The sequence below is a fragment of the Bubalus kerabau genome, chromosome 13 (assembly GCF_029407905.1).
Source record: "Bubalus kerabau isolate K-KA32 ecotype Philippines breed swamp buffalo chromosome 13, PCC_UOA_SB_1v2, whole genome shotgun sequence".
Taxonomy (NCBI): domain Eukaryota; kingdom Metazoa; phylum Chordata; class Mammalia; order Artiodactyla; family Bovidae; genus Bubalus; species Bubalus kerabau.
Window position 1 is genome coordinate 55,044,891 of NC_073636.1, and position 20,081 is coordinate 55,064,971.

The following is a 20,081-nucleotide window of genomic DNA, read 5'->3' on the forward strand; positions in this document are numbered from 1 at the left end:
CAGTGGCCAGCGAAGCTGTAGCGCCACAGCTGCCTCACCGAGTGACAAGGCCTCCGGTTTCATGCTGATTGGGAAATTAGCCAATTAGAATGTTGCTGGTCCCTGAACGCACCGGCCTGCCTGGTTCCTACCGGGCTTCACCACAAACAACTCATTTCCAGTACAAACCAATGGCCGGACCCAGCAGAAACGACGTCATCTGGGGCAGTGACCTGGCCACCGGGCAGCTTTTCCTCCTGTAGCTGCTTCCCAAGAAAACACCTAGCCTGGAACTCGGGCCACTCTTTGCCACAGGCAGGACCCCAGGATGACCCAGACTGGGCACACACTCCTGGGGGAGGGGGCTATGTTCCTCCAACTTGCAGGCTGGTAGTCTTCCCTGCTTCCTGACAGCACTGGGGGGGGGCGGGGGGGTCTGCCATCTCTGGAGCCACGATGCCCTGGGGGTGCTGCTTTCCTTCCCTTCTGTGAAGGTGCACACACGGTAACAGGAGTTTGAGTGAAGAGTCGGCAGGTGCAATTTAAGCTCTACACAGAAATGAGTGTGTCATTGTCGCACTCCAGTGCTGTGTGGTGTCCTGCCATTCCGGCAGCAACCAGCCCACATGTGACGGTGGGGCCAGATGGACAAGGGGGACAGAGACAACTAGCTGTTAAGGTCCACCAGTGCCCATATTTTTGCCAGTTTCTTAATTTACACTAGTTACACCTACGTACATACTCTGAGATGCAGGGAAGACAGGATGAAAGGTGACTTTAAAAAGCCAGAAGCAACTAGTTTTCCAAGAGAGCAGAAGGCTGGTTCAGGAAAGCTGTCCCCTAATTCTCAGGTGATGTTCACTTACTGTACCTGCTCCTGGACAGCAGATCGCTCACTTCAGTCACCTGGACTGGGAATGGCCCAGAAATAAGCCTCTGGCTTGTGTTTCCAAGTGAGGGTGCACCGGTGAGACAGGACAAGCATGGGTCTTAGGGAGTGAAGGATGTGAAGTTAACAGGAATTGTCACCTGAAACAATGTAGATGCCACGTGGCAGGATTTGAGACCCCATCACAGGTGCCTCACTGAGGATTCTGGAAGCACTTTAGGCTACCATTTTGGAGTTATTTAAAAATGTTAAGAATAATCTCAGTGGAGTTTGTAAAAAAAAAAGCAGTGACTGGGCTGGTTTTAGGTCTGGATTTTAATCCTGACAGGCTGGTTCCTTCATCCCCTGCTGGTGGTCACGTCTGGGACCGCATCCTGCTGCACTCTGTTCTTTCCCCCAAGAAGAGGGCCTCCACCCGTCTCATTTAACCTAAACTCTAGCAGTCCGCACATTAGGTGCTGCAGACCCTCTTAGCCAAGTCAGCTGGTGAAGAAAAGTTTCCATGTACTGAGGTGTGGCAACTCCCTTAGGGACGTGAACTTGAGCTGATGAAATAATACGTACAGAAATGTAATTTTTCATTTTAGTCACTGTGAGGTCCCCAGTTTTTACTGTACGAACTGATTTGCTGATGGGATGTGGGTATTGGCCAGCAGGGTGGACGTAGAGCATGAGTGAGCCCTCCATGGGAAGTGGGTGGTCTTGGGAAAGCCTAGACAGCATCACATGGGGGTGCCAGCAGACACGGGAATAGTGGTTGGGACACCGTGGATGAGGGGCATGGATCAGGCTTTGTGAGATGGAAATGGGAGACTGGTAGTCAAGATTGTTGCTTGATGACAATGAACTGCCTCTAACCCGACTTTTAATTAAAAGTGTTGGGTGTGCATAGTACCCCTATTTCAAACTTGGTTAAAAATTAATTTCCTTTAAACTATGAAGTGGAAAAAACTTGCAGTCCTTGGGCTTTTAGCACCCTGTCTGCCCTGGCATTGCCAGTGTTGGAGGCAGGGCACTTCTGGAGGGCAGCGCTCTGACCCTGTGCCAGGATGGCCCTGCTTGATGTTGGCCATGATGCCTTGGGGCTGTTGTGGGGTCAAGCCTTAGCTGCAGATAGGGTCTCACTTTCCTCACTGGACTTTCCCTGGGTCTCCCTAGGACAGTTGTAAGAAGCACCAGCAGGTGACAAATCGGTGGCTCTAATCTCTGGGTAAAGTGGGAAGGTTGCTGGAACATGAAGTCTCCCATTTAGGTGCTGGGGGCTCACCATGCCATGGGTGTTTTAAGTCTGCACCTGGGCAGGCAGCCTCTCCATCGGTCCCATGTGAGATGACCACCTGCCCCAGGTGGTGTCCCCATGCTGTCCCAGCTCGCACCCTGGACCCGCCTGTTCCCCCATCCTGCCCATCTGGGTTCAACCATTCTGGGCAGTGGACTGGAGCGGGGCTGTCTGGGAGTGGGCCATAGAACCCAGTACCAAGGGACTGTTTGTAAAAAAAAAAAAAGTCAGTGACAGCTGGTTTTAGGTCTGGATTTTAATCTTGACAGGCTGATTCTGAGAATGACCTGCTTTGCTTACCTGCAGGTGCAGCTCTCTCGGTCTGATACAGGGTTAGGTATACTCTGTCAGCATGAAGTACTGGCATAAAGATTTCCGTTTTAGCTTTTGGCTGCATCCCTGTCTGGGTTAAAAGCTTGAACCTACTGTCTTAGCCAGTAACAAGCTGCAGCTGGAGGCATGTGAATGGGAATGTGTTGTGGCCCTGCCACCCGGCTCCTGGTATAAAAGTAGCTGGCCTCCCCCATGTTGCAGTCTTCTCCCAGAATCCTGTGTCTCATTAATCTTACCATGTCCAGTTGACTTTCCGAAAGAATGATGAACACCTGTGAGTCCCTTACCCCTGGGATGGACTCTTGCTAGTACTTTCAGAGCCTTGTGGTGTTGGGGGGGCGGTGGTGGGCAGTGAACATGCATTTAAAGAGTGTGTCTGCAGCATTCTGGAAAGGTTTTCTAAGTTCATGTTTACCAAAAATTGCACTGGAGTTCTCCATGAGAGTGGTCTTTGAAATTATACCTTTTCTTGATAAAGTGAAATTTGCCCTTCAATTTTCAAGTTATGTTAGCGGTTTAAATTTAGCCTTTAACAGCTTACTGGATTATTGGTTTTTTAATTAATAATAAAGCATTTGTCCTCAAAGTATATAGTCGCTATCAGAATTGTTGCTGGTAGTCCTTTTTACACTCCGTTTGTGAATTCAACAGTTACTTTAAAAGTTCTCTTTAAGTCCATCTCACAGAGTGATGCCTGGTTAGCCCTGCTGGTTTCTGGTGCACATGCTGTGTGGGCCCCCCACGCCCCCACCTCACTAAGCAGGTCTCTCTCCTTTGCAGCTGTGAAGGAGGACAGACGCATGGAGGACAAGACGGCTGTGGTGGTGGCGAAGAAGTTGGCTCCTCCAGGCTCCTCGGGGGCCGGCAGACAACCCCCGGGCAGAAATCTCCTTCCAAAGAAGTCCCCTTCTTTTGCAAACACAGCAGTGGCCAAGCCCACTGTCAGAAAGTCGCCCTCAGGCTTCAAGGGCACCATCCCCAAGAGGCCATGGCTCTCGTCCACCACCTCCCCCTCAGGCAGCGCTCCCCCTGCCAAGCAGGCAGGGCTGGTGACTGCTGCTGCCGCGTCTGCTTCCAGAAAGTTCCCCAGCTCTGCTGCTTCTGTGGGAGCTGTCAGGAAGCCTGGGAGCACCTCCGTTCCCCTGGCCTCTCCAGCGCCGGGACGCCTGGGCCCCGTGAGCCCAGCCTCATCCCAGCCAAATTCACAAATTCGGCAGAACATAAGACGCTCCTTGAAGGAGATCTTGTGGAAAAGGTGCGCTGTTTCACTATTTCCTATCTGTTAAAATGGATGGCTTTCCCCATAAAAGGTGGCAGTTTCATGGTAGCCCCACTGTTCAAAGGAAAAAGTCACACGTGGGACTTCCCTGGTGATCCAGTGGTTAAGACTCCTCGCTTCCTCAGAGGAGTTTGGGTTCAATCCCCGATCGGTGAACTAAGATCCCACATGGCACATGGCACAGCCCAGAAAATAAAGTCACTTGTAAGTGCAGCAGTTGATTTGGGGCTTTTTTCATTCCTTCTAGAGTCAATGACAGTGATGACTTAATTATGACAGAAAATGAAGTAGGGAAAATTGCACTGCTCATCGAGAAGGAGATGTTTAACTTGTTCCGAGTCACGGACAATCGGTACAAGAGCAAGTACCGCAGCCTCATGTTCAACCTCAAGGACCCCAAAAACCAGGTGTGTGCCAGACCCTTAGGAGTGGGACAGCCCTGGCCAGGTGCTGCCCAGGCCTGCGGTCAGGACACTCGGTCCCCGAAGTGGCTGTGGGTGAGTGCTGTGCACTGTCCTCATGGGGCCGAGCACTTGCCTGGCCAGGCTCCTGCCTGCCTGCGCTACCTCTTAACTCCGTACCTTCTTCAGTCGGCTGTTTTCTGTGAGGTGATCTCTAGCAGGGTTGGTGCAGCAGGCCATCAAATCAGCTGCCCACCTCGGGGCCCCTGTTGTCTGGGCCCTCAACTGGCCTCGGGGAAGGAACTTAACCTTGCTGTGGTCTCCACATCGTTTCTAGTATCTTAGAATCAGACCTGCAGAGGTTTTGAAGGCATGAATGAGACCTATTTGTTTATAGGGACTTTTCCATCGAGTTCTGCGTGAAGAAATCTCATTGGCAAAACTGGTGAGAATGAAGCCAGAAGAACTGGTCTCCAAAGAGCTCTCTGTGTGGAGAGAGCGAACGACAAAGCCTGTGAGTACTGGCAGGAGCGGTGGCTGGAGGCCCAGAAGTGAACTAATAGCCTGTTGGTGCAGGTGAGTCCTCTTGGGGAAGAAGGGCTAAGGCTTTATGTCTTTCTCATTTTAGGTGATGGAGTCCAGAACGAAATTGCACAATGAGACTAAAAAGCCTGCCATTAAACAGGAAGCTGTTCCCGACATGGAAGACTCTCCACCAGTGTCAGACTCTGACGTGAGCACCTGCACCTTTGGGGCTTCCAGATATTGCTGGGTGTTTGAGTTATTGGGAGGACACTGACCTTAAGCAAGTGTGTGGAGTTCTACTGCTCCTCAAGTTCTTGTGTCCAGTGGTCCTGTTCTCTTTCTTCAGTGATCCTTAGTCATGTGGGGTGCTTTCCTCATGGGTGCTGTTCATTTGGGGATGGGTTGGAAAAAGTGACCCCTCTGCCACTTGATGTGTGTTAGGAACAGCAAGAGTCGGTGCGGGCGGCCCCCGAGCGGAGTGCAGCGCCACTGCCGGGCGTCTTCAGCAGCATGCTGCAGGACACGACCAGCCAGCACCGGGCACACCTCTTTGACCTGAACTGCAAGATCTGCACGGGTGAGCAGGCCTGGGGACACTGGAGGCCTCTTCCTGACCTTGGGCTCAAGCCAAGTCAGATAGTCAGGAGCTGGAGTATGCCCTGCCTTCAGAGTGCCGCTTCTTAAAGCTGGGGTCGTCCATCTGCTCACGGGCAGGCTTCGCCCTCCACCATGTGGGATTTCTCACGCAGGCCTTCCTCTTGTTCTCCAGGTCAGGTTCCATCCTCGGAAGATGAACCAGCTCCGAAAAAACAGAAGTTATCAGCCTCTGTCAAGAAGGAGGAGTCCAAGTCCAAGCGCGACAGCCCCCCACCTGAGCCAGTTCTCAGCGAGGCAGATGACGCGGCACCCGAAACCCCACCTGAAAATGCCTCAGAGCCGGACCTGGAAAGTGCAGCTCGCACCCACTTGGAGAGGAAGTACCTCCCCGTGCCTCTGGAGGACAGCCAGCCTGAGCCCCCCGCCCTGGAAGGTCTGCCCTGCCCCACCCCTGGTGGTGGCAGCGTGCTCACCACAGTCACAATGTCCGGCCGGGACCCCAGGACTGCACTGGGCGGGCCGAGCACGGCCACAGCTCCCGCAGCAACCCACCCGGAGGGCACCACCCCAGCAGAGCCCCGACAAGATGCACCAAAGCCAGTGCCACCCTCCGTGACGGTGCCCAAGTCCATCCTGGCCAAGCCATCTGCATCCCCCGAGCCCAGATACCTCCTGTCCGTGCCGCCGTCCCCAAGCATCAGGTGCAGCCTCTGCGTTCTTCCTTTCCGATGAACAGGGAGAGCAGTGATGAGTGATTCAGTCATTCAGCTCTGAAATCCACCCAGAAATGCAGCTCTCTTCAGTTTTCTGTTTCATAAAAAGGCATTTTTTAAAGCTTCGGTTTTAGGGTGACTAGTTATCCTCTTAGAGATACAGATCTTAAAAACTAAATTTAGAGCCATCTGCTTTTGTTGCCTATACAGTATATATTTCTTTGACCAAAATATATTTGGTGTCTCAGATGGTAAAGAGTCTGGCTTCCCTGGTGGGTCAGACAGTAAAGAGTCTGCTGCAATGCAGGAGACTTGGGTTCGATACCTGGGTGGGGAAGATCCCCTGGAGAAGGAAATGGCAAGCCACTCCAGTATTCTTACCTGGAAAATCCCATGGACAGAGGAGCCTGACAGGTTACAGTCCGTGAGGTTGCAAAGAGTCAGACATGACTCTCACACAGTTTAAGTAAATACTGGCAATTCTTTGGGCAGAGAGAGAAGGTTCACTTACTTTCTGTGGTTTTGTTTTGCAGCATCTCCGAGTCCCGGTCCCCTCCTGAAGGAGATACAACCCTCTTCTTGTCTCGACTCAGCACCATTTGGAAAGGATTTATTAACATGCAAAGTGTAGCCAAGTTTGTCACTAAGGCGTATCCTGTCTCTGGATGTTTTGATTATCTCAGTGAGGTTAGAACTGAGAGAGAGAGAAGTGTGAGAGTGTGTGTGTGCGCACGCACGCATGTACACACCTGTTTTTCAAGGAACTCTGATCCCGCACTGGAGTCAGATGTGAACCAAGAGAGAAGTGTGTATGTGTGTGTGCGCGTGCATGTGTGTGTGTGCACGGGCGTGAGCATACCTGTTTTCCAAGGCACTCTGATCCTGCACTGGAGTCAGAAGTGTGACCGTCTTCCTCTTGAGTGTCTGGATGCACAAGCTCCTCTAGAGGCAAAATAGGGGTTGTTTGTGCTGGGCTGAGTCTGAGATTATGCAGTTCACACAGTGGTGGGAATTCAGACCCTTCATCTTCCCTGAAAAAGCTGAACTCCTCGTCCTCCTCCCTCTGCTCCACTAGAGCTTGTATAGGACCTGGGTGGGTGTATGTGTGCCCAGCTGCATGTGTGCAGGGGCACACACACAGCACCATTGTTTTTCAAAATTAATGAAACAGCACTAGCATTTTAGACTCAGCCAAGAGGGCTCAGGCACTTCTGAATCACACCTGATTGTTGCTCTCTGTTCTTAAAAGAGAACGTTAAAATGCTTTGCTGTCACCCTAGTTAGTAGACGGTTGTCCTCGTACCATCCTTGGGGTTGGTCATTCGTGATCCTGGATGTTAGTTAACTGAGCAGAGTTTGACTGTGTAATCGCTACTTTGTTTGGACTAGTGTGGTTTTCTTGTGAATCTGGTGTCTGGGGTCTCTCTGTGACCACCAGGGTTTTACTGGCCACTTACTCAGAGTCTGTTCCGTTTAGGACCTGCCCGACACGATTCACATTGGTGGGAGGATTGCTCCAAAGACCGTTTGGGATTACATCGGCAAGCTCAAATCCTCAGTGTCCAAGGTACCTGCCTGCAGCCTGGTCGCTGTGCCCGAGAAAGGAGGGGTTTGTTAGTACTTGAAATGTCTCAGTTTGTGAGATGTTTCGAGGTGAATGTTTCAAATCCAGCTGACAGCTGGCCGCCCTGTGAGGGTGTGTTTGGGGAGCATGGCGGTGGAAGCTTTGTGATGTGTGTGCAGCTGAGTTGGTCAGAAACACGGGTGCTTTGCTTCCTTACTGTTGAGCTGCTGGAGTGGGCAGCGGTGGGGGGCCAGCGGAGATGTGGACTCAGCTATGTACCTGCATGTGTGCTGCTCTTTGGTGGAAGGGCTCTGGATTTGTTGCGGTCACAGAGGGTGATGACCCTGGTCCAGTTCAGCCCTTGGGTTTCAGAGCTGCAGACAACTCATCACACGCTTCGTGGTTTCTTAGCTCTGTGTCAGATACTGGCCCTACACGCAGATGAGCCCTTTGGTTCAAAAACCCCATGAGGTGGAACCTGTGTCGAGATCCCCCTGGGACTATAAATAGAAATAATTTTAAAGAGGCTCCTCCGAGACCAAGATGGAACCCAGCAGTCTTGAGTCTCGGGCCTGTGCTCCTTCACCGCCCTGTTTTTCTCACGTGTTGGGCAGCAGGACTGGGCACTGCTTCCCTCACAGCTGCTCCTAAGGCTCAGCAGCTTTTCCGAGCAGCCACAGACCCATGCTCCCGTCCTGTCTGTCCAGGAGCTCTGTCTGATCCGCTTCCACCCCGCGACCGAGGAGGAGGAGGTGGCCTACATCTCACTCTACTCCTACTTCAGCAGCCGCGACCGCTTCGGCGTTGTGGCCAACAACAGCCGGCACGTCAAGGACCTCTACCTGATCCCACTCAGCGCCACTGACCCCATCCCCTCCAAACTGCTGCCCTTTGAGGGGCCAGGTAAGCACCAGCCTTCAGACCCCAAACATCCCCTCCCGCCGACGCCAAGCCTCCCCTAGACCTGCCTCGGCAGCGGAACTTGGAGCAGAGCTGAAGCAGCTTGGGCTGCAGAACTTCTAGGGTAGAGGAGGGGGCACTGGAAGTACCCTGTCAAGGCGTGAATTGTCTTAAAGAGTTTTGTGCAGAGGGCCAAGCCTGCAGTGTCCACCTAGAGCCTGCCTGGCCCCAGGTAAGCAGGTGTTGACGCGCAGGAGCAGGGGCAGTGCGGGGCGGGCCAAGGTCTGGCCTTTCGGTCCTGCCTTCCTCCGGACGTCAGCCGGGCTGTTCCCCCTCGTCTTGGAGATTCATTTCAAGGAGTTGCAAGAAATGGCAGTGAAATAGGAAATGGCTCTAGAAATAGGCACTTTGAAACCTGCTGCTTGAGTTTTACCTTCAGTGGGCCTCTTTCTGCTTGCTCCTTCCTAACAAAGTTCTGCGTGAAAGCGTGACTTACACACTGATCTCTTGTGGAGGGGCCAAGGTGGTTCCAAGGGGGATGTGGTCTCTAAGGGCCCTCTAAACCCTGAGAGGTTGATGTGACTTAAGTTTCACAGAAAGATGCCCCCGTGGGAGCATCCCCTTGGCCATGAAGCCCCTAAGACTGATAGCCCCTCAGAGATGCCGAGTCCACCACGTGTTCAGGGCTCTTGAAGTACTTTACTTCAGGGGTGGTGGCTGCATCTGGCATCTTTAGAGGCCCCCTGCACCTGGCATCTCCGTGTCCATGGCCATGCTCCTGCCACAGCCACATGCACACATGCGTCCACCTGTGCTGTCTGGGCCCCTGCAGGGCCGCTCACCCCTGGTGGGCTCTGCAGCTGTGCCTCCCGAGTCCTGTCAGCCCCCACAGCCACAGGTTTGTGCTCTTAGAACCACACACAGACTGTCTCAATGCCAAACACATGTCAGAAGCCAAGTGCTTTGGGGGGCCGTTGGCCTTCCTTGTGCTAAAGTGGTGCTGCCTGATGGGTGGCAGGGAGGGCTGTGGCCAAAGTTCTTGGCAGGCAGCTCCTGAGGCTCTGGCCAGTCCCCGGACACCGTGTTCCAGATGCTGCAGTGACGGTCGTGAAGCCAACTACCCGACACTGTGAGGAGCCCCTGGTCAGTCCTGAGGGCGGTGGCCTTTATGGGGCCTAGCGCAAGCATAGACAGGGATAGGCACACACTGAGTGCTTGTCCAGTGGGGCAGGGAGACCGTTCCAGCCTTGTCGGAGCCCCTCTTGTAGCTCCACCTGCAGACTCCATGGCTCCGTCCCAGAGTATCTTGTCACATGAGCCAGGGACTAGCCAGGTTTGGGGCCACGGGACAGTCCCCGGGAGACCAGAGGTGGATGAGTCAGGTGTGGGGATGCAGTAGGGAGGGAGTGGCCACGGGGCCACCAAGGAGACTTCTCCAGTGAAGCCCAGACAGGAGCTGACACTGTGCCGTGCTGGGTGGGGGCCACACTGGGCATTCCGGGTGACACGACCATAAGGAGGGCTGGGTGGGAGTGCTTGCCTCAACCGCCAAGTGACCACATTGGGTGACTAACAGGGAGGACATCATTCCTACCCCCACATTCCCGAGGCTGAGACTCCTGAAGGGGCACCCCACAGCTCCTGTGGCAGATTTTCACCCACAGTAGAGAGAAGACGTTTCAAGACTTTTTGATTGAAGGGCTTCTAAGTCTGAGCTTGTTTAACTTGGTATATGTGTTTTTAATTCTCCTGGGATGTTCATCTGACAGTGGTATCTGTGTGTCTTCTCTCCACTTGCACGTTGGCCACACTCCTCCTCCCTGAGCCGCTTCACACACTTAAATCATGATGCGGTGCAAGTGCTCACAGGCAGGTCCCAGGCTCATGGCATGTGCAGTGTCTGCCAGGTGGGTAGGGTGCTCTGCTGTCTCTGCACCGTGTTGATGGCACAGGCCTAGCCTGAGGGGCGTCATGTCCCTCAAAGCAGCCAGCCCAGCTGAGCACCCGCAGTACCTGGGGGTGTTGCTGCCTGAGGTCACCAGACTGGGGAGTGTGGAGCCAGGGTCTGCCCCGGCCCTGCCTCCGTCCTGAGGCCTCACTGGGGCACAGAGCTTTGAGCAGCCCGCAGGCCGGCTGCCGGAGCTGTAGGTGGAGAGTGACCCACTCAGCATGACTTGGTCTCTGGAAAAAGTTACCGGTGACCCTCACTACTGAACTTAGGAGCCAGTGGGTTTTCACTGTGTGGCTCACACCCAAGAAGCAGGTGGAGACAAAGGCTTTGAACCCGTGTCCAGAACTGGGGAGGGCTGCACCCTCTGCCTGCTCTCAGCATCCTCTCCACCCCGCACTGTGGGGATGGTGGACCTGGAGGGGTCTCCACGCAGAGCCCATAGCCCAGCCCCCTGCACGGCGTCCAAGCACACCCTGAGCCTGCTCCACCTCCAGGACCTTCTGTCCTGTGTGCTCTCAGACTTGTCCCAGAGAGGCCAGGCTGTCGTCATGTCACACGCTGCCCCGCGTGTTATTTCGGGGGACAGCTGGGAGGCCTGCGTCCCTCTGACCCAGCTGACAGTACTCATGGCCCAGCTCGCTGCCCCTCATGTTGAGAGAAGGCTCCACTGCTGGGACGCGGGGTCTCAGCCAGGGCTCCGCAACCACACTGAGCAGAGGGCAGGGTCATACCTTCTAAGGTGTGGCAAGGAGAAGGCCGCTTTCTTAGCAGATGGGGTCAATCCGTGGTGTCTTCTGTCTTCACTCCTAATTGTCTCCTGAGTTAGCTGAAAATGTCCACGACTTACAATGTTGTCAGGTAAGCATGTCTTGAGTGTCTGCTTGTGTTTGTGTGTGTGCGTGCGCGCCTAGTTGTGCGCTTCCGTAACCGTGCAGAGATACTGTTATCAGAGTCACAGTCATGCCATGAGGAATGTGTTTCTCTCTCCTTTGAAATCAATAAAAAATATTTCATGGAAACTGGTCATTGTTTGTCTGAGTTTGAACCGTCTGCTAGGCCTTGGTCCCTGTCTAGGTGCACCGTGACTGAGGACTATCTGCCTGCTTTGCCTACGCCGACTCCGCGAGCTTCTGGCTGTGCGGGCGGCACTGCACGGGCTCCTGGTCGCGGACGGACAGCACTCTGCTCACTGGGACCACAGGTCTTAGGGACCCAGCATGGGAGGTCTGCTGGGGAGTGAGCGTGCGGGGTCAGGCAGGGCTTCTCCACCCAAACACTAAGGGCGGTAGCTGTTAACACCAACACAATTTCTGTTCCCGCAGGTGTGAACATTTTGTCTTGTCAGATTCAGGCCATAAGAAGGTTTTCACTTTAAATAATGAATAGTGGAGCATGCCAGGTAGAGTTAGGGGTAGGAGCATCATGATGATGTGGTTAAGGAGGCTGCTCTCTGCTGGTTTATTGATTAAAGCTAAACCTCACCCTCCAAGTGCCACATCTGAGGTATCTGGGGGCACCCCCACCCCGGGGAGGGGGTTGCTGCTTCTCATCACTTTCCCTGGCCACCCTGTTGCTGACACACCCAGACACAGGCCCCTGTTTGGACCTTGGCTCAGGAAATAATCACACACCTTTTCAGTGAGTCCACTTCTGTCTGTATGGGCAGTCTGGGACTGGCCCTCCCAGTGTGAACCTGGGGCTACGTGCAGCTGAAAGACTTGTTTCACCCCCTTGGAACATTGTGGACCGTTTGCTCTCACAGTTTGGAGAGTCGAGTGGGGGTACCAACATCCTGGTGCTCAGTCTGGTCAACACCCCTTGTCTGGAATCAGTAGTTCAGTGTCCCCCACACCTACTTCTCATCTACTTTCTCATAAGCTTCACAACCACCCTCAAAGGGAGGTGGGTACATCAGCACCCTGGCTGGTCACTGCTGCTGGGGCTAGGGGTGCCCCATGCCCTCTCTGGAGCCCCTGTCTCTGCACACTCTTCTCAGGGTGCCTCTCCTCCAGGGCTCACACTCAGCAGTGGTCATGGCCACATTGGCCCCAGTGGACGTCTTTGGGGACAGCTGTCTCACCACTTCCCCAGTGGCGGCCTTGCCAGATGCCCACGTGTGAGAGTGCAGAACGGGTGCAGTGGACATGCCCTCATCTCCATGAGGGTCACTGCCTAGGCCCCATGTAGTGCAAGGAGTTGTAGGTCTCCCATGAGCAAGTCCTTTCCGAGGTGCTGGTGACATTTCAGATCTGACTGCTTCCAGATAGGGGCGTGCATTGTGAGACGACCCAGTTTAGATGTAAGATCCTGGAGATGAGTAGGGAAGTTCAAAACTAACACTCCTCCTACTCCGGAGCTTGATGAGGCGTGTGCAGATGGGGTAGCTGAGAGCAGAAAGCATTTAACCACAGACCTGCTCAGGGGATGCCAGGGAGCTTAGTGTTTTCAGAACAAATGTAAATGTGAAGCAGTTCCATCATAACCTTATGTGTGATGGCCGTGACCACAAAGGCAGAGTCTGAAGTGTCTTGCCGAGTCTGAGGTACACTTTGTTGGTTAGGAAGCATCTGGAGCTGGTGAGAGCCATGGTGGGAGCAGTGCTGACAGGACAGCATGCTGACCCCGGAGCTAACGTGGTGACGACGGTCCACACACGGCCACTCTGGCCCGAGCTTGGTTCACACCCCAGGCAGGCCCTAGAGTTGGCCCTTCAGAGGTCTAGCTCTTCAGAAGTGGCACAGCCTGTCTGCGGTGAGAACCGTCATGGGCCCTGCCCTGAAAGGATGGCCCTGGCCAGGGCTCCTGCCCACTCTGCCTGCCATCGCCAAGCACATCAATCTGCTGCTCACAGGGCCGCCGAGGCTCCAGCTTGTGCTCAGCATGGGGACCCGTTCTGCCAGCTCTGGGGCTGTGTCGGCGACAGTCAGCCCAGAAGGGCCTTGAGAGCCAGCTGAGCAACTGACTACCCCAGTCTGGGTTTTTGTGAGCTATGAATACTCAGTAGAAGGCTGTTAGAGTGAGAGGCATACCAAGTTAAAATAATTCACTTTGATTAGAAAGTGAACTTGATGGGTTACCTTTGACATCTGAGCAGAGCTATTTGGATACGATGCTCAGTGCAGTGGGCCTGGCCCTCCTGTGCCCATGTCCCCGTGACCCCTGTGTCCAGCTCCTCTCTCCACAGCTGTGTCAGGTCAGACAGAGGACATTCTGGAAGCCACTCCTCTCACTAGTGGGGTTCTTCATGGGCCCTCGGCCATTGAACGTCATCCTGTGAACAGGAGGCCCAGAAGCCATGTGGGGAGGGGCTGGAGGTGGTTCGTGTGGAGGTTACCCGTGTGGACGCTGGCCTGGCCCAGCTCACTCTGGCGGGCCTGGCTCTCCTCGTCAGCACCTCTCTGCTGGCATTTAGGAAGGGCGACAGAAATGCTTGGAACCACGTGATGATGTCCAGAGACAACTGATTTGTGAGCAACTTAAGATCACAGAACAGGAAAAGCAGTCCCAATTTTCTTAGTGAATAAATAGGAAATATATGAATATCTATAAATAGTGATTTATCCATAAATTGAAATTATACAATTTGATTAATTTTAACTGTCTTCTGCTGTGGAAACAGAATTTTTCTCCTGTGTTTATCATTTCTTCCTAAATCACTGATTTGTGACTTGGGTTTTTCTGTTCCCCTGTCAGTATTCTGGATTTATTATGAGTGTTGGGGTGGGGGGCATTACTGAAACAGTAGCGTTTCTGATATAGAGTACTACAATTCAGCCTTACTGAAGAAATAGTCATTTTTAAGAACTATGCTTTTTCTGAAATTCTCAGCATGTTTTCTATCTAGCCTGTCCATCACCGCCCCTGTCCTGAACACCTGTGCACTTTAAGGCCCATGTCCTCTGTTGACAAAGACCTGAGCATTAAGTAGCTCTTGATAAGTTACTGGTCATTGAGTTTCTTTCTAAACCTGAAAGAACGTTTATTTTAGCCCTTTCAGTCAGCATCATTTTTCCTGTTAATTATAATTGTTGACACAAGTGAGTGGTGAACTTAATGGAATGCTGTGTGCTGTATTGATCATTGTAATTGAGTTGTAGAATCGGTCCCTAATTGAATCTTCAACATTAGTATAAAATAAATTATATATTGCAGCTCATAAGTTAGAGTCGAAAGAGGGTGCTACCCTCCTGATTTGTAGTTAGAGACAAATAAAAGAACAGAGCTCAATTTTAGAAAACATTGTGGTCCACACAGGCTTCATGCCCAGTATGTTAACGGTCTGGGGCGGGCGCTTCTGTCTCAGCATTGCGTGTAATTGGAAACCTGTAGGATCCCAGCCACTGGGATGAACGTGTCTGTAAATCAGGCCCCCAGTTCGTGGGTTGTGGGGCGTCAGGCCAGGCAAGTGTGCAGTGCTGTCCTGGTGCAGTATGCGTCTGTCACCGTAACTCTCCCAACACTTGATTTTATCTTGCCATAGAATCTCCTCCCCCTCCCTGCCCATAATAAAGCTTACCTCTCAAGGACAAAGGCTGGTTTTGATTCTCACATTCTCACAACTCTTGTTTTTTAGGTCTCGAGTCACCTCGTCCAAACATAATCCTCGGGTTAGTGATCTGTCAGAAAACAAAACGGCCCTCAGGCGCTGGCGAGCTAGACAAGACAGAGGAGAAGCGGGCTCGCCTGCTGACACAGGACGAGGTGGAGCCTGTCCATCCCAAAGTGCCTGCTGCCCTGCCGCCGGAGAAGAGGCCCGCCAAATACCAGCTCTGCCCAGGGGACGCTGCTGTCAGCAGCACGCCCCCAGGCTCTCCCCCACCCCCACCCCCTCCTCCAGAAGCACCTGGGGCGCCAGGCTCGTCTTCCATGTTGAAAATACTGTCGACACTCAAACCAGGAGCCACAGCGCCATCCGGGACGGCGGCAGCAGCTCCAGCGGCTGCTTCCTCTGTCTCTTCTACTTCAAAGACCGCCTCGCCCCTGGAACACATCCTGCAGACTCTCTTTGGGAAGAAGAAGTCCTTTGACCCCCTCTCCAAAGAGCCTGTGGAGTCGGCCCCAGCCCCCCACCAGGACTCCAAAGCCAAGACTGATGGGGGGCTGACGGCAGCACCCCTGCTGGACCCCATCGTCCAGCAGTTCGGTCAGCTCTCCAAAGACAGAGCCCTGGAGGAGGAGGAGGATGATAGGCCGTATGACCCCGAGGAAGAGTACGGTCCTGAGAGAGCCCTGGACACTCCGCCCAGTGACCGGGCCAGGCACCAGGACGCGGAAGAGGCCCCCGAGGCAGCTGAGCGGGAGGAGGTGGCCTACGACCCCGAGGATGAGACGATCTTAGAGGAAGCCAAAGTGACCATCGATGACCTGCCCAACAGAATGTGTGTAGACACACGTGGCGGGCCTGGCCTCTCTGCCCCCTCCTTGGTGGAGCAGCAGAAGATGATTGAAGAGCTCAACAAGCAGATCGAGGAGCAGAAGCGACAGGTGGAGGAGCAGGAAGAGGCGCTCAGGCAGCAGCGGGCCGCCGTTGGGGCCTCCATGGCCCACTTCTCTGTGTCAGACGCACTCATGTCACCGCCTCCAAAGGCCACACTGCCCAAGGCCGAGCTGTTCCCGCAGGAACCACAGGCTGCAGTCAAGCCGGCTCCGGCCCCCACCACCAACCAGGCCCCCGGCCCAAATGCCGAGGCACGGCTGAGCCGGGACCCCAGGCAGGCCCGGCGGTTGGCCGTGGAGAACAATGAGAGCGAGGCTGCCCTGAGGGCCCCACCGGCCAGAGAAGCACCTGGAGGGGTCTCCGCTGGTCCAGGGCTGCTGCCGGCCCAGGAGGAACCTGAGTCGGCCCCTCCGCCATGGACTCCGGGTGAAGAGGCCCCACTGCCGGCCAAACAGGATGCTCCCCCTCGTGAGCCCTCAGAAACCCTCGGGCCAGAGAGCATGGCTGGCCTGGACACCGTGGCCAGACCTGCCCGGAAGGTACTACTGCCCACACCACCGGGCGCCTCCTTCCAGCCTCTCTACCCTCCGCAGGGTGAGGGCCAGGCCTTCCCCCCTCCTGGTTTCTCAGGGCCCATGTATGCACCTCAGGAGAACCCGATGGGCTCCTCTCAGTACGATGACCCGAGAAATGCTCAGTTTGCCGAGAAAAGTGACACCCTGGCCACTGACACTGAAGGAGACAGAGAGCCCCAGCCCAGGCCAGGCGAGGGGGCTGGTGTGTTCCCCGCCTTGGCACAGAAAGGGGGACCTCCACCCCAGTTTCAGGGCCAGAGGGAGCCCACACCGCGTGCTTTCGGGATGTCGGGCCTTCACGGCCCCAGTTTCCCGGCTCCTCGGGGGCCAGTCCCTCCATTCTCAGAAGAGAACACTAATAACGATGGGCCAAGAGGAGGCCCTCCACCGGCCAGATTTGGGCCTCCGAAGGGACCCATCCCTTCCCTGTTCTCAGGGCCACATGGGCCACCTCCCTATGGGGATGGCAGGGGCCCCTCCCCGTCCCACCTAGGAGGACCCAGGGGAGCAGGGCCGCCTCTGTTGGAAGAGCGTAAGGACGCACACGGGGAGAAGAGAGAGTACCCGGATGCCCTGTACAGCGAGGCCTCAGGTGGCCCTGCCCAGTGCGAGGGACCTGAGCAGGCCCCATTCCCAGGAGGCCGGGGTGCCACACCGTTCCAGTTCGGGGGCCAGAGGAGGCCTCTGCTGTCGCAGTTTAAGGGACCCCGAGGTGGCCCTCCTCCCTCTCAGTTCGGAGGTCAGCGAGGACCCCCACCCGGCCACTTCGTGGGCCCAAGGGGGCCACACCCTGGGCAGTTTGAAGGCCCCAGAGGCCAAGCGCCTGGCTTCGTGCCTGGACCCAGGGGCATACAGCCTCAGCAGTTTGAAGAGCAGCGGGTCCACTCACCGCCCCGGTTCTCTGGCCAGAGGGCACCTGCACCCCTGCCCTTCGGGGGACCCCGGGGGGGTGCCCCATTCCCGGAGAAGAGTGAGCCGGTGCCTCCCCGCTTCCACTTCCAGGGTCCAGCTCCCCCCGGCCCCAAGCCAGCGCCCAGGCCGCTGCTGGAGCTGCCCAGCCACCCTCCTGCATCGTCCGCCGCACCGGCCCAGGGCCCAGAGGCCGACTTCCGCGAGGGGGGCCGGGGCCATGAGTACAGAGGCCCGGCCTTCGAGGGGCGGCCCCGCGACAAGGCCCCAGAGGAGCCTGAGGCCCCACCACCTGACAGCCGCTCAGGCCGGGCCCTTGATGACCGGCGGCGGGAGAGGGAGCGTGGGAAGCCCTGGGAGAGGGAGCGCGGCCGGACCTGGAGCCGCGAGCGGGACTGGGACCGTGGCCGAGACTGGGACCGCCACCGTGACAAGGACGCTGGCCGCGACTGGGACAGGAGCCGCGAGCGGAACGGGGGCAGGGACAAGGGGCGTGAATGGGACCGGGGCCGAGAGCGGAGCCGCAACAGGGACCGCGACCGCAGGCGCGACCGGGAGAGGTCCCGCAGCAGGGACCGCGACCGTGACAAGGCCCGCGAGCGGGAGCGCCGCAGGGACCGCAGCCGGAGCCCGGAGCGGCCCCGGGACCCCAAGACCGAGACCCCTCGGGCTGCCGCTCCGACTGCCCAGACCTAGGGCCCTGCAGCAGCCACACTCCCTGCTGAGCAGATGGTCTTGGAAAGAACTGGGGGCTCATGCGCAAATAGAACCTTATGGACTTGAAAAGTTACTGTAATTTTGTGTATAATGGTTTCTTACAAAATTTCACACCTTTACAATTCCGATGCTTTTTTAGAAACAAAAAACTAAGAACTCTTAACATTTCCATTTAAATATACTGAAATGGGAACGTACCTACAAAAGCATATTGCTTTTTCAGATTATAAAGTTATCTTTTCTAATAACTTGACTGTTGTAAGTTGTGAGGGAGTTTAGTGGCTGTTAAAGCCATACCTTTCCTGACATCTCACCTGTGTGTCTGTTTCCAGAGTCTGTTTTCACAGGGTTCGGACCTGGTGGCCATGGGTTTCTGTGCATGGCTGTCAGCTAACCTCTGGATGGTTGAGAAATGCCAAACTTAACAGATGCATCTTTCTCTCGTCACAAAGAAATTTGAATTACAAATTTCAACCAGGAAACAAAACATTTCTTAGTTTTGCTCAGTTTTTATGTATTGCCTTACAGTTTTTCTTTCCCCCCAAAAAAATGATTAAAAGCAACATCTGAATAGAAACTGTTGAATTTTAAATAATATTTAGTTTAAAAGATTTAAATTTTACCAGTCTAAAGAAAGGAAATAAATCAATTAAGTGTAATTTAAAAGGTGGGGTGGGGTGGGAGGGCCGTTCTTTGACTTGAATAATCAGGAACAGTTTTTTGGTTGGACTTTACCACCTGAGCAGTTCTTTCTTATGTCCCAGGAAAAGTGCACTAGCTCCACACTGCTGTCCTTGTCAGGTGATAAATCTCAGCATTTGTCGTTGAAATGGAACAATATTTGTATAAAGCCTGAGGTGAAAATAGCGCTATTAGCTCAAAAACTGCAAATTAGAATGCTTTTCACCGTGAAGCACAGGAAGCTGCTTCCCGTCGTGTGTTTCCAAGTATTTCTGAAGTGGAAAGTAGAGGAAAACTTGCTAATTTATTTGACTGTATAAATATAATTTGGTAATTTTTTTTATATTTTCATAAACTTAATTTTGCAAATGTAAAGTTAGAGAATTTCCTTTGTTCTTTGGAGTCTATTCCATTGTACATCACTACAGATTCTTCCCTTTCTAGCACAAACGTTTAAGCTGCGAGAACATTGAGAACTTAGCAGTTTGGGTGATTTGTGGGTGTTACAGACCCTATCAGTAGGTTAAGTTACATTAAAGTGGTGACGAGTTCCAACATCTAATGTGATGTGAAGGTTTTTTTTTTTTACCTCTAAAACAAAAATTTTCTAATTTAAATACAACCAAATGTAAAAAATCAAGTGTGTTTCTTTAGGTTTACTTGATAGAAATTTCTGTAAATTGTATTTTATATTGCAAAGTATTATATCACTGTACATTTAAACATGGAACTTCATAGCTTTGTTACATGAAGTAGAATAAACATCTACAGAAAGTTTTTCTGTCTTGTGTGGCATCGCATTGGAAAGTCGGGTCTGTACAGGACATCTTGGCTCCCTACTTCCTGTGGGTCAGCGTGTTGTGGGCAGGGGGTGCCCTTGGCCTGAAGACCCCTCCCAAATGCACCCCCTTTAGGGACAGTTCCAGTGTGGGTCCCCACATCCAGCAGGAAGTCCGAGGCCACAAAAGGAAAGACAGAGAAGCACGATCAGGGATGACAGGGACGTGGGGTCTGGGGATAGGCAGTCGACGCAGATCCCTTGCAGGATTGGCAGGCACCCAGAGTCCCAGTTGCTGACTCGGGGCTTAAAGGTGCATCGGGCTGGCCGGCAGGTTGGTAGGGAGCATGTGGTGAGGCAGAGCAGGTGGGCCAGGCACCATGCAGGGTGGAGTAAATAGTCGGGGGTGGTGGAGTGGGAGGTGGGGGCATGCGGTGCTTTCAGGTCAGGAGAACAGCTTGGGAGGAGACGACGAAGCTGTGGGTCTTGCCCTTGAACTTCAGCTGCATGACTAGCCCCAACCTGGTGACCCTGGCACCAGCATTTGGCTTCTTAACAAAGCTTGTGCACCCAT

General features: G+C 54.0%; 1 protein-coding gene across 10 annotated transcripts in view; it reads left to right on the forward strand.

Moving 5' to 3' along the window:
- DIDO1 (death inducer-obliterator 1) overlaps positions 1–19,500 on the forward strand; it is a 49,708-nt gene extending 30,208 nt beyond the window's left edge. For 9 of the 10 annotated variants that reach the window (XM_055544494.1, XM_055544495.1, XM_055544498.1 and 6 more), the window contains 10 exons: positions 3,261–3,735; positions 4,007–4,166; positions 4,558–4,674; positions 4,789–4,893; positions 5,127–5,262; positions 5,455–5,983; positions 6,529–6,682; positions 7,473–7,562; positions 8,267–8,462; positions 14,984–19,500. In XM_055544494.1, the coding sequence (XP_055400469.1) occupies positions 3,261–3,735; positions 4,007–4,166; positions 4,558–4,674; positions 4,789–4,893; positions 5,127–5,262; positions 5,455–5,983; positions 6,529–6,682; positions 7,473–7,562; positions 8,267–8,462; positions 14,984–18,027 (5,006 nt within the window). In that variant the 3' untranslated portion in view covers positions 18,028–19,500. Of the gene's footprint in view, positions 1–3,260; positions 3,736–4,006; positions 4,167–4,557; positions 4,675–4,788; positions 4,894–5,126; positions 5,263–5,454; positions 5,984–6,528; positions 6,683–7,472; positions 7,563–8,266; positions 8,463–11,181; positions 12,177–14,983 lie in introns of those variants that run through there. The other variant, XM_055544504.1, reaches the window with a different exon arrangement.
- Positions 19,501–20,081: the final 581 nt, after the last annotated feature.